At 43.2% G+C, this 13,736-nt stretch overlaps 1 protein-coding gene across 1 annotated transcript; it reads left to right on the top strand.

The window, feature by feature from the left end:
- Positions 1-468: 468 nt before the first annotated feature.
- Positions 469-4,602, top strand: PPP1R3C (protein phosphatase 1 regulatory subunit 3C). The gene is made up of 2 exons (XM_056495286.1): positions 469-642; positions 2,080-4,602. The coding sequence occupies exon 2, from the start codon at positions 2,081-2,083 to the stop codon at positions 3,023-3,025; it is 945 nt and encodes a 314-aa protein (XP_056351261.1). The 5' UTR covers positions 469-642; position 2,080; the 3' UTR covers positions 3,026-4,602.
- Positions 4,603-13,736: the final 9,134 nt, after the last annotated feature.

Raw genomic sequence — 13,736 nt, 5'->3', positions numbered from 1 at the left:
GTCAACAGGCGTGGGAGGTGAAAAGCCATCAGCACCATCCACATTAAAAGTTCTTAAGTACTTTTTCACTGAGGACAGAGGCAGTTATATTCCAGGATGATGGAATATAACTTACGGTCCCAGCTCCTTTCCAAGGAAGCCGAGAAGTCTATAATTTAGCACGGGTTTGTTCCACGGGGCAAGGTCCCCTAGCAGCGCCCTGAGGCGGCCCCACAGGGACACGTGTAACATTTCGGGCACGCGAAAAGCCCGTGCGGCGGGTCCCCGTGCGCTGCCCGGCTGCTGGAACGGCCGCGTGCGACAGCCGGCTCCTCGGAACCCTGCGTGCCCGCAGCTGCTGCTGCCCTTCCCGAAGGACGAGGGAGCCGGGGCAGCTCCGGGCACGGCGCAGGGAAGGGCGCGGGGGTGTGTCCGGCCGGGCAGGGCCGCCGCGGTTCGGCCCGCACCGCCCCTTGGCCGCGGGCCGCGGCCCGGCCCCATAAAGGCGGCGGCGCGGCGGGGGCGGCCCGGGAGCAGCGACAGCCCCAGCACTGCACAGCCCCAGCGCTGTCCCTGCACAGCCCCAGCACTGCACAGCCCCAGCGCTGTCCCTGCACAGCCCCAGCACTGCACAGCCCCAGCGCTGTCCCTGCACAGCCCCAGGTAAGCGCCCCCAGGCCGCGCTGCCCGGCCCCGCTGCCCTCGGCCCCGCCGCCCCTCCAGCAGCCCGCACCGTGCGGCTTGCACGCTTGGCCGCTCTTTCCTATTTCGGTGTCTCCCACCCTCCCCCTTTATTTTTTTTTTTTATTTTTTTATTTTTCCCCAACACTGCAAAAGCTCGGGTCACCAAAGTTGCAGAGAGACTATTTCTGAAGCCTTAGTTCTTTCCCTAATAAAGAAAAAGCAAAAGTTGATTAATTTGATGTGGGTACTCTCCTCCTACTGCTTATTATGGTAAACACTCCGCAATAAAAAAAAAAAAAAAAAAAAAAAAGAAGCAAGAAGATGGGGCCATCATAGCTTCTGCTTTATTTTTGGCAGGGCTCTGGAATACCAGTGAGAACTCTGGGAAGCAGAAAGCCATTTATTTAAGTGACAAAGCAAATGCCTTTCTGTGACTCGACAAAGCTCTGCATTTCCAGCAAGGATTGCATCCATCTCAGCAGGGTTGTGCTACAGTTGAAGACCCTTTTTAGAAATATTCAAGCTATCTGGCCTTGAGTGGGCCATGGCCTTGCACAGTAATTTTGATATCAATCATCTGGGAGGCAAGGTTATAAGTAACTCTTTATTAATAAAACTGTAGCATTCCTACTGAATACTTGCAGTAGACTTTCCCCATGGTCTTTATATATTGTCAAAAGTTGTTTTAAGTCGATTCTTGAAGCCTAATGAGGTGAAAAAATAGTAACTCCCTCTCTTCTCCCACTTTTTTCCCCTGCTTCACTCAGTAGTTGACAATAACAATGCAAAGAACCCTATTGCTTAGACCTGGGTTTGTAGCTCATAAAATATTTCTAAAGGTGCTTTAGTATTTTTATTCAACCAAACAAGTGCCTAAAAAGATTGACAGAGCCACAGAATGATGGTTCTGCATAAAGATAGATAGAATCCCATCTAATGCTCTGATGGGATAGGCAACTTGCTTAATATAGTGCTGTCTGTGCTCAGAGATGAAGCAGCTGATCAGCCTGTTGGAATTTTAAGACCCCACTCAGGGCCTCTATAAGGGAAGTTCAAGTGGATGAGCACTTCCACTGTAAATGGATCTGTTTTACTCGTGACTAGAATGTTATTTTCTGTATGTTCAAGAAAATCTGTTCAATTAGCTTTCACTAAAATCTCTTTTTCAGAGGTTTGAATAAAGAAAGGAGAGTAGATTTGAATTGGAGAAGTTTAGGATTGGCAAGAAATGACTGACTAGTCTCACCCTGGTTCCTTAGGAAGAACTGTAAATTTTGATTTAGGCTGCATTGTTTAAAGCCGTGCAGAGATGAGGCCGTGAATAATTAAGAGAATGGATGAAGTAAATACACATTCTTGAGAAGCTTCTTATCTGATGTAATAAAAGGTAACATGATGTGTTTCTTCTCCATTCAGAATGATACAAATCTTGGACCCGAGGCCCTTGTCCAGCTCCAGCATGCCTGTGGATATGGCCATGCGAATTTGCATAGCCCATTCTCCACCACTGAAGAGCTTTCTCAGCCCCCTCGAGGACTGCCAAAGAAACAACTTTGTGAACAGGCTCAAACCTCTCCGGCCGTGCCTTCACGTGAAATGTGACTCCCAAGATGAGCAGAGGGACTGGAAGCACTCACCAGCCAGAGCCAAGAAGCGTGTTGTGTTTGCAGACTCCAAGGGGCTGTCCCTGACAGTGATCCACACCTTCTCTGAGTTCCAGGAGCCCCCTGGGTGGGATCTGCAGTTTGACCTCTTAGGCATTGAGGACTTAACATCTGACTTAAAACTCCATGAGGAGAAAAACTTGATTCTGGGTTTCCCTCAGCCCTCAGCTGACTACCTGGACTTCAGGAACCGTCTGCAGAAGAACCTGGTCTGCCTGGAGACCTGCAGCCTGCAAGAGAAGGTGTTGTCAGGCACTGTGAAAGTAAAAAATGTGAGCTTTGAAAAGAAGGTTCAGGTTCGTATTACTTTTGATACGTGGAAGACCTACAAAGATGTCGAGTGTGTGTACATGAACAATGTTTACAGTGATTTTGAAAACGATACCTTCTCATTTACCATTGATTTTCCTCCTGCCACTTCCTCTGAAGAGAAGATAGAGTTTTGCATTTCTTACCAAAGTAGAGAACATACCTTCTGGGACAATAATGAGGGTCAGAATTACGAAATTGTACATGCACAGTGGAAGCCTAATGGTGTTCAGATACCATCTGCCAAGGAAGGCTATGCAGATCTTCAGACCTCAAGGAGAGGACAAGAGAGAGAACCTGATCAGCTGGGGAGTCCCAGATTGTCCAGTGGCCTCTTTCCCCAGTGGCAGAGCTCAGGTCAGATTGAAAGTTCATTACCATATTGGTGATCCACACTACAGAGGAAGCATCCTTCCATTTGGCAACAGAACAGTGCTAGTCCTGGTTCACACACTGCATGGTGAAACCAGCTGGCAGGTTTTGTTTGCTGTCTGAACAAATCCAAGTTCATTAGACTCTGGGACTTGTTAAACCATATTATGCTCCTGAAGTTCTCAGCCAAACCTTATCCTTGGAAAGAAAGAAAACCAAGGTGCAACTCATGTATATGCCACGTGCTATAGGAGTAGCTTGCCTGTATCTCAAGTGTATGCTGCTTTCTTCCTGCTGTCAGCTCTCCTGGGTCTAGGAGAGACTTGCAAAGTAATAGGGAAGGCAGTGGTGTCTCAGCAAGCTGTGGTAGCTGTGTGTGAGAGTATGTGTGTGTGCACAGGGATGGAAACAGAATGTCACAATTCCTTTTGCACCTATCAGGAGTGCAGTGGATGCTGTTGGGAGCCTTCCTGTGACCCTCTGTGTGCTTTTAGCAAAGGCAGGTAGGGATGCATGGCAAAGATTTGTGGCTTCAGTACATGCTAAGAAACTTGGAGAGGATAATGGAAAAGTGGGAAAAGGGGAAGAGGCAGAATGTGCTACGTAACGTGGAGATGTGCAATGTTCTCATTAGTTCTTTCCAAAGCTATTTTTCAAAATCTCAGAAAAGATCTTTGGGATATAAGGGAGACTAAAGAAAATAATGCAAAGTGAGTAGTAGAAGTGGCCACTGCTTTAAGAAGGCACCTCTGTCCTTACTGTCTTTGTGAAGCCTTGCATTTGATAACAAATGTAACCTTGACTTCACCATCCTACTTATTTAGTTGGCAAATGGTTGCCTTTTAATGTTAAAAGAAAAATGTGCCTTTGAAAAAATTTTAAAACCACCCTAATATGTCAAAAATAGGATTAGGCAACAAAGCAAAGCAATTTGTGAATTTCCTACTCTCTAGGATTATTAGGTGATTCCACTCATCACCTGATCTAATCTTACAGCATCTGATGGTTGAGTATCCTGCTCCTATTTGTAATGTTAGCCATGACTTTTCACAAGTAACATAGGCAAGGTCCTTCATATTGAAGACAGTGAATTAGCTGCACTTTGTGAGAGCTAATTTCTTTAAAAGAGCAGGGTTGTTACTAGTTTTTTCTAGACTGAATATAGTCTTGCACATAGAAAATTGTTCTGGTCTGTTTTACCTCATTTTTTATGTTTGGGTTTTTTTAGACTTTAGTAAACTAATATGTATTTTGTATCTGTATGTTTATAATTTAGCTTTCTGAGCTGTCAAACTAAATGTTATCTGGGTTTCATGCAAGACTTGTGTGAGAAATTGTCCAGTACATGCTCAACAGGTATGAATGCTGGCACACCTTTTAACTATACAGCAATGGTGTTACCATCAAAAAATAAATCACATTTTTGTTCACAGCTAAGAAGTATAATAGCCTGAGTGTGAAGCTACTTGCAGTGCAGCGAGATGTTAAATACTAAGGTGAAATAACCCTCCTTCACTGATTGCACTTTTCCTTATGTAACCTTTGATGTTATGTGTAAAATAGCCATTCTATGAATAAATTTTATTTTGATACATCTGCTTCTCACCGTCCGCTCAATCTGTCTATTTTCTTAGCTCTGTGAAAACAAGTTTAGCTGTGGTACAAGGTACAAGCAGTTTGTTCTGTGCCATGGGATCTGCTAAAGCTGGGTGAGGTATGGCATCTCAGGTCAGACGCTAGCACTACCCTGAAAATTAAATCCAAGGTCTTCACTAAATGAGAGAACCTCTAAAGCATTCACCTTGCAAGTTGTATCATTTTAAAGAACACTGTATCTCACTAAATTTACTGGGATATTTTGGTTTGACCGATTTTTTTCAAGGATCTTGCTGTGCTGTGGTCAAGTCTGGCAGGAGTGTGTCTTAATCTGAGGGCCAGATTTACCTGCTGAGCTAGAGCATATGTGATGTGTGGATGGCTGAATCTAGACAGCAGCATTTAACATTTTCTGGCTTGGTTTCACCTTGACTTGGCTCATTGTGCTGCCTCCTGCAGCTATGCTGCTGTTAAGGGCAGAGGGAGGCTGTAGCCAGGAATCCTACAGAGCTGCCATCAGTCCCAAAGGACTCCCTGTGAAATAAAGTGTCTGCTGTGAGCCAGCCATGCACCTCTGATGCTGCAGCATGGCCTCACAGGCACTGGGAATGGAGATAAGGGTGGAGTGGTGTCCAAGGGCCCTTGTCCCCTGGGGTGTGGGCAGAGAGCATCCCTACTTCTCTTCCATGGCCAGGGACAGCTGCACAGAGGGGCATTTCTCAGTACATTAACTCACTGACAAGATGCAGTTTAACTCGGTCTGCTGCATGCAAAGTCAAGGGTTTCCAGCAAGAAATCTAGCTTTAGTTGTGAAAAAACAGTTCCCAAAAGACATGAAGCTAACAGCAAGCTGCTGACCTGAGGAATGAATTTAGTGCTTCTACATGGCTGGACACAGAGCCCATCTACCAATTCCAGTCTCAGTTACTAAGGGTCTAAATGGGCAGGAGCTCATATATATTGGACCACCAGGTCCCTGCTCTAGAAAAGAAAGTGAACTAAAGAGAGATTTGTAACTTAAATGGCTTAGAGACTGCTCTGCCTCCATGTGAAATTTGGCTTCAACAAGTTGTAATTATGTAAGGCTACTGGCTAAAGCAGAAGCCCTGTAGCATGAGGAAAAGCAGCATTTCTTATCCTCCAGCCAGGCTTTGGGACCAGCCAGCCCAACTGCCCTGATTCTGACTGAGACATAAATCACTTAAAAATACCAGAAGACAGATTCCTTTGGCCAAGCCCTGGCTTTAAGCCAGCTGCTTTGCAAAGATGCCTTGCAAGGTCCTACTTACCCAGCAGAGAGTCAATGTGGTGCTGCAGTGTCACTCAGCAGCTTCAAAGGCCTCCCTCAGCTGAAAGGAGAAATCCTTTGCCCTCTCTCCACTCCCTACCAAAGCAACACAGTTTCACTCCTTCCTCTTAAAACAGCTCGTGTTTAATGCTAAGCTCACATCCATCAAAAAGGTAACATGCTCCTGGAGAAAAGTATTAGCAACACTAAGGTATATTAACTGAGTAAAATACTAGTTTTACAAATCCTTTTATTAAACACTGAGAAAAACATCACCATTGGAAAATTGTCTTAGCATCTTAGATGCTGCCCTTTCAGACATACCTGTTCCAAACCCTGAAGGTATAAAGCAGATGTAGTCCTTGAAAAAAAAAGCTTGCAACCTGTGGCATCATCTCATTCTCTTAGGAAGTCAATTTTTCAGCTGCACTATAGGCCTGTATTTCTATCACTAATGTGACAACAGTGAATAACTGGATTCACTCCTATACCTCTGCAAGGTCTGACTTTCAATTATAGCCTATGGGTGGCACAGAGTTTATTCTTCAAACATGAATGTTTCAAGTTGGGTTCCTAATAGCTGTGCTCACTTTTGAGAAGCTAGATCTAATTTTGCCATGCAAAATTAAATTAAAATTTGCTGGTGTTTTATATTAACAAAGATCTATCACCCTGGAAGATCAGTGTCTGAACAATTCCTGAGAACATAATTAGAATTTTCACAGGCAATTAGTGAATGTCTTTTTCTGTAGTTAAATATAGCTAAGCAAATCACCACAATTTATATGGTAAATCTGGTATATTAATGGTAATGTGGTAGATTTTACGGTATTAAATATGCATAAAGCAACAACTCTCATCTCTCTCAGACACTTTTGAGATTTAAAATGAAATGCAATCAAGAAAAACATATTTCCTGAGGGAAAAAAAAGAAAGTAAGAATGTGCTAAATCCTCTTGAGAGGTCTCTGCTGTTTCAAGAACTACCTGTACTTCAGCCTTTCCTGGCTGGCACTCACTTCACCTATTCTTACAGCTCTTGAGTGATGGTGGCTTCCCATAATTCTTTCCTCATTTTAAGAGTCTTCTCAGGTCTTAGCCTGATTAAAATTAAGCTATTAGCTTCTTGTTCTATTTTGCATAGACAAGAAGAAACACCTATTTCTTTCTTTTTACAATAGCCTGTAATGGCTTGAAAGCAAAGAACAGCTTTCTCTCCTCTCCCTACATCCCTTCTCTAGGCTATGTACACTCCATGTCATTAAAATGAACATTTTCACTTTCCATCCTTGTTTATAACCTGTTAGAGCTTTGAATTTTCCTTAAAGCAGAAATATCACCTCTGACTAGCTCTGGCAAAAGCCTCATGGTGTGGTCCTCAACGTCACCAGTGAAAATTTAGCACAGCTCAGTACCCATTTTTCATTGCTCAACTGGCTTCATCTATCTCATTCAGAAAGGCCTGGGGAATGCAGAGCTCATTTCAGTGCTTGAGTGCTGTCTGTGAAGCTCATGACAGCTGGGATTGAATCACTGATGCACTCCACTGACCATTTATTCTAACAGTGGCATTTCCTCCATTAGAAACATTTGTCTTTTTCCTGTTCCTCCTCCCTGCAAACTGCTCCTAACACTCCAGGCTTTACCTCCTTTCTGGAATAGTCATTAACTTAGTGACCTTTCCTTCCTTCTACTGAAGTGCAGCATTGTCTGCTCCCTTAACAAAATTCACATTATCTTGGCAGGATTGGTGCAGGGAAGGCCCACTGACATTTGTTTTTGTGCTGCTTGCTGTAGGTGGGCCAGTGCCAATTTTGGTGAGTGCACCTTTCAAACAGTGAGATAGGAAATGCCAGGGTTAGTTCTGGTAAGGCAAAGCCTGAACAGGGCAGGGTGGGGCTGCTCTTGGGCACTGCAGCCTGAATGCACAGCTGTGTTACACATCCTGCAGGAATGTCCTGCAGCTGTGTTACAGACCCAGTGCTCTGAGCACAGGGGGGAAAACAAGGCTACTCCACAGCTAAAGGCTTGGCTCTCTGACAGCAGGGACTGGCAGTGGGATTATGGTTACAATAAGCTAACCACCAGAATCAGGAGAAAGGACTGAGTATTGAACAAGCAATCAAACAGCATAGCAGAAACTGTAAGGGTGCAGACAAAGAAATTGGTCTACAGTTTACTATATAGTAAAAAGAAAAAAATTGGGGAAGAACTAAATAAAATTATTTGCCTCAAAGGTGTTATTGGGGAAAAATATCTACTCTCTTCATATTTCAGGTCACTGTAATATTTTATATGCTTTTTGGACTTGCAGCACTTCAAGCCTTACTTTTAGGAACAACATGATAGCAGATGTCACTACAGACTTGGTGTCAATGAGTGTGTTAGGGCAATTTCCCTTGCTTGCAAAAATGGGAAAACAAAACAAAAGCCTTCACACAGTAAAACTCCTGCCCTAAATAGTCCCCTCATCCCTGAATTACACACACAACAGTAGTTAACCATCTTAAGTCTTATCTGTGAAATTGTTATACCAAAAGCAAGTACCTCAAAATTCTTTTCCAAAAAATGTCTCTTACTGATATTCCTTTGGAAAAAACAACATTTTAACAGATGAATTCAGAGTATGTAGCAAGCATTTTTAACTGGAATCAGTGGAAGGTCAGGATAATGGTTTTTGTGTGTCTTCTCTTGGTTTTTGTTTGTGTTTTTAAAGTGCTTTTCTTCACAGATCTTTGTCTTTTTCTCCTGCCTTCCCACTCACAATCTCCCTCCAGTTTTCCTTGCCTGGAGCTAAATCAATATTGAACCAGGAGACAGATAAATTCTCAAAGTGTCCAGCCTTACTTTGGCCCAAAAGTGAATAGAATTTATAGAGATACACAACAGAATCTATAGAGATATATCAACTCTCAAACACAAACCCATAACATACCAACAAAGCAACAAAACAAACTCCCAGTTCTTGTTCTCAATTTAAAGCTAATTACACACTGCAGGTCTATCAGGTGGTACAGCACAGACATCTTTGACTTGGCTCTGAGCACCATAGCAAACTCACCCACTGACTCCAGGAAATAAACTGAGTCTATAAACTCAGAGCTCAGCCACAACCATTACCAGCCACTCCCACCCATCAGAAACTCAGGTCACACACTGATACAGCACAGAAATACACAGGAGCTGCAGAGCTGGATGGGGAGAGGTAAAGGTGATTTTTTTTGTTCAGGTGACACCATCATATGTCAAATATTGATACCCCTCAAACTCTCCATCTAGAAAAGGCAAGTAATGGAAGACTTCCTAATATTTTCTGCTCCATTTCCTCATTTTCTTGGAACAGTCACATTTTTCCATAGCCCAAACCAGCCTGGGGTCTCTGTGTCTGTAACTCTCATCTCAGCAGTTGCACCACCAAAAGCATTTCCCTTTGCTTTGCATTGGGAAGTCAGGAAAAGTGACCTTCCAAACCACCCTCTCCATCCCTAGAGTTTATTTTCTTTCTCTATCGGGCTGAAAAAAATCCTCCTTTTCTTACCTGCCATAATCTTCTGAAAGACCATAGTTGTCTGAATTTCTGGAAAATATAACTTTCAGAGGTATGTCATCATCTTTGTTCTGGAAGGACATGGAGCAGGATATAATCCTAGTGCAAAGGAATTGTCTACTGGTGCAAAGGCAACCCCAGGAACAGAGAGAGGTTGAGTTAGGATCAGTCATAGCTCCAAAGGACAGGAACTAAGAACCACTTCCAGTCATGGGAGACTGGAAACAGCTTTAGGGACAGCTGTTAGTGCTGAAGCAAATTTCCTGCAAGCCTGATGTGATCTTGGGGGTGGTGGGTGAGTGCTGCACTAGCAGCACCTGAGAAAATGGGCATAGCAAGTGCTGCTGGTAGGGCACACATGGTGGTTATCTGCTAAATAACAGAATTACATTCCTCTCCAAATCAAATCTTATCATGCTGAAGAAAAACAAAAGGGGTGTTTCAGAGCCCCCTATCTCTGCATCCTAGGTGTACTGGGACCAGTTGCCCAACTTTGTGCATTGAATCATGGTGAAGCACCAGGCCAAGTGACCAAGAGAGGAGCAGCTGGGGCTGTGCTGCACGCAGTGCAGACCCTGCTGGAGTAACAGCTGTGGTACAGAGCTTCTCTACTCAGCTGGAGGAGAGCAGTCAGGCACTACATAAGAGTCTGCTTCTCTATTGCAAAATCCATGTAATGCTGGCCATGGGCTTATGCACAAAATCACAAATGGGATGGGACTGCTGTGGAACACATCTCAACCTGCTTTATGTTTTCCAATCATCAGTTTCATTACATGGCTGGGACAATGGGAAGATGCCAGCAGGTCACGTCCTTGGCAGCAGCTGCAGAATGTGATGTTACAATGCACTTTGAAAGTTTTTTCACCAATCACAAAAAGCAAAAGCATATTGACAGTAGTTCTATCCAACCACTATGAGTACACATACCTTTGGTTAAAACAGTGCTTGCTTATTTTGAATACAATATCTGCTTGTAAGCCTTAAAACACAATGCACAGAGCTCCATTATTAACCTTAGAACTTCCTAGTATCTTGCTAGATACATTTTTCTGCAGCTTAAAGAGTTATTCTAGCCAAGTGTTAATACACAGACCATTGTTCTATTTGTCCTTGCTTTCTACATCTCATAGAACTTTTCTGCTGACAAATCTTATGCCTACTGCTTAGCTCTAATTGCAGATTGCTGTCTCTGTGGCCTGCTTTTTTGCAGCTTTCCCAAAACCCTCTGATTTTAACGATTCCCCCATCCATGAGCAGATGAATACTGAAGAACTCAACTCCGATATTAATTTTAGCTAGTAATTAGGAAAAAATAGTATGTTTTATTTTTGGTGAATTGCTAATGTCAATTGTTGTGTTATGACATCATGTTTTATTCTATACAGTGAAAAATATGCTATCTCAAATATAAGATGTCATACAAATGCTACAAGTGTACATCCTGGGCATGTGCAAGTTAAGGTGCCATGTAGCTACAGCCTCAAGCAACTAAGTGACAGAGAGGGTTGTGCTGGATTTCTCCCCCTCTGCTTCAGTCCTTATTCAGAAGGGTGAAAAAAAAAGAGGGATGAAAAGTGTTTCTGAGATCACATCTTGCTAGCTGGTTATTATAACTCCCATCTTACTCCTGCCAGCTCCAGGAGAATGCCCAGGGCAGGGTCATGGTTGCTGTGAAGTCATTCACCCTGCAATCTTTCTTGTCTCTTGTGGCAGTATGAGAAAGAATCACTTTCTGTCAGCATGGCAGTGATGAAGGATCACAGAATCAAAGGGAGGTGATTCTGAACCACAGAATCACAAAGAGAAGATTGTGTAGTCATTTTATATAATCAGTCACCTTTCCTGGACTAAAAGCTCCTTAGAGAAGGAAAATTTACCCTTTAGGACCTATGGTTCAGAGGTATGTACTAATGCCTTCTTCAGTCACTGATGAACATATTGCAATGATTAGGCAGAGACATATATTTATAGTTAATTATCTTGTTAGGGCAGCAAGAGCAGAGTGAATTCCAAATGCAAAATATTGCCCTCCCCTTCCTTTCCATATGGATTATATTAGCCCCTCTGGTGTTTGCTTACTCCTCTTGGGAGCCTTTTCAAAGATTTCTCAGCTCTGAGATTTAATGCCTGGCGTTGCTGACGTGCAGAATTAAAAATGCAAAGCGTATTTGCTACCTTCTGTTTTTAGATTAGCAACAGAGAAAATGGTCCTTGGCCTTCACAAAAAGCCAGAAGGGCCCAAGGGACGCAGCTGCATTGTGAGCAGAGTGGGGAGAAGAAAGCCACTGCAGGGCAGCCAGGAGGGGTGGAGGCAGAAATCCCTCTGGAGCCACAGGAGCGACTGGAGGAGAGGGAAGCTGTGGATAAGAGCCCTATCAAATGCTCATTGCTGGCATGGAGATGTGTTGAAGTGTTATTTCAGGAGACAAGAGAAGAGTGGTTTTGTCTATAGGCCAGGGAGAGGATTGGGTGGCAGCTTTATTGATATCTGCAGTCAGTGTTCAGTGGTTTGAGGAAAGAATAAAAACCCATGGTTTCCACTAGATGTTTCTGCTGCACAAATCTAAAAATATTTAATTAAAACAATAAAGAGAATAAGAAGAGTGTTTTTTCCACTTTCAGTGGAACATTACTAACAGCTCTAGTATTTGCTTTTTGAAGTGGGGTACAGATAGTTTCCAGACACCATTTTACCTATTTTCCAATTTGTCTTGTTTACTGAATATTTTTTAAACCTCAAGGCATAGCTATTAAAGCAATACTTACAAAAAACATTTCTCATTTTTGAAAGATTTTCTCAGACAACTGGGTTGCCACACCACCCTTGCATGACTAGAAGCCAAAATAAATTCCTAGTATTTTAACTCTATTTTTATACTGTTCTTTTGGTAAATAGAGTAGTGTCATTCACAGGTATATAACCTGAGGCTTAGGTGCCAGAGGCTTATTTGCCACGGGTTTAAAATAATCTTGGGACAGTGGTGGGTTTTTACATCTATGGTTTCAATTTTTGTCAGAGCAATTTCTTGTTTTTCCTGCTCTGAGTCACAAGTTTGTGAGAACAGAAAGCAACTCCTGAAGTAATTTACATAAGGGTTTGTTTGTGTGCCTTCCTAGACACAAATCTGCACTGTGGTTTTGGATGCATTCTTTCTCAGCTGAAGTTCTGGCCTCCCACAAATAACTTTCATGTTACTATGAATTTGCTGGGTTTGGGACTACACTGGTGAGGAAGAATTGTCAGTAGGGTAGTTCCTCTTAGAGTCATGCCAGTCTTGCTGGAAGTGACTTTGGCACCTTATGTTCAAGCATCTTTTGTTCTCCAAAGGGCATTCCTTTTCAACACCATGAGCCCACGTGATTTCTTGGACAGCTTGGATTTTCCTTCACATAATGGTGCAAATTAAGTGTCTCTGGCCTTCAGTAAAATTGGGATGTGTGTGACTGCCTCTCAAACTGGCAAGAAGCACAAAAGTGAAAGAGGACAGGTTGTGGACTGAAGTCCCTGGATGTTTTCCACCATCCGGCCGTGAGTGTTTGCCACAGCTGCTCCCTTCCCAGGCAGAGCCCAGGCAGCTCCAGGGGGAAGCAAGGGAAGGCTGAGCAACCAAGGGCAGGGCTGCAGCTCAGTGCTTCTAGAGGAAATATTCCTCTGCCTTAAGGAGCTGCTGAAATAGTTGTACTGCCAGCATCTGCTTCCTCTTAGACATCCATTTTACTCCTACATTTGGCAGATGGACCAGTGATGGGGAGATGAGTGCTGAGAGCCTCCTGCTAATTTCACTGATTTGGAAACAAAACTGAGAAATGCATATATTTTTATCTCTCACTTCTTTCACAGGCGTTCTACTCCTTCATTCAGCAAGGCCAGAGCTACAAATAAAACTTGGATATTGTTTAGCAAGGAATGGAGTAGAAGTTGGAGGTGTGGCTGATCTAAACCATTTCACCTATTTTCATGTTTCTGCAGGCCTGAATATTTCAAACAAAATAAAAAAATATATTCTTTGTGCAAAGACTGCTTCTGAAGTAGAAAGAGCTGTTTTTCCCTATCCAGCTGAATTTCCAACTATTCTGAACATGCAGTAAACAGTTAAGATTTCACTTGGATAGCTCTCAGTTCTGTTGGTCAGGTGACACAATAATTCTGCTATTGTGCTTGCCCCTGCTCTTGGGCTTCCTGCAATTTTTCCTGTCATACACCCTTGATTCCCAAACTTTCTGTGGATCTATTCTCACCTCCTGCCCTGCCTGAAATTCACAGGCTGTATGTGCTAGTGTGAGTCAGCAGTAAT

The sequence above is a fragment of the Oenanthe melanoleuca genome, chromosome 6, assembly GCF_029582105.1.
Source record: "Oenanthe melanoleuca isolate GR-GAL-2019-014 chromosome 6, OMel1.0, whole genome shotgun sequence".
NCBI lineage: Eukaryota > Metazoa > Chordata > Aves > Passeriformes > Muscicapidae > Oenanthe > Oenanthe melanoleuca.
This window is presented reverse-complemented; position numbering and strand designations above follow the sequence as displayed.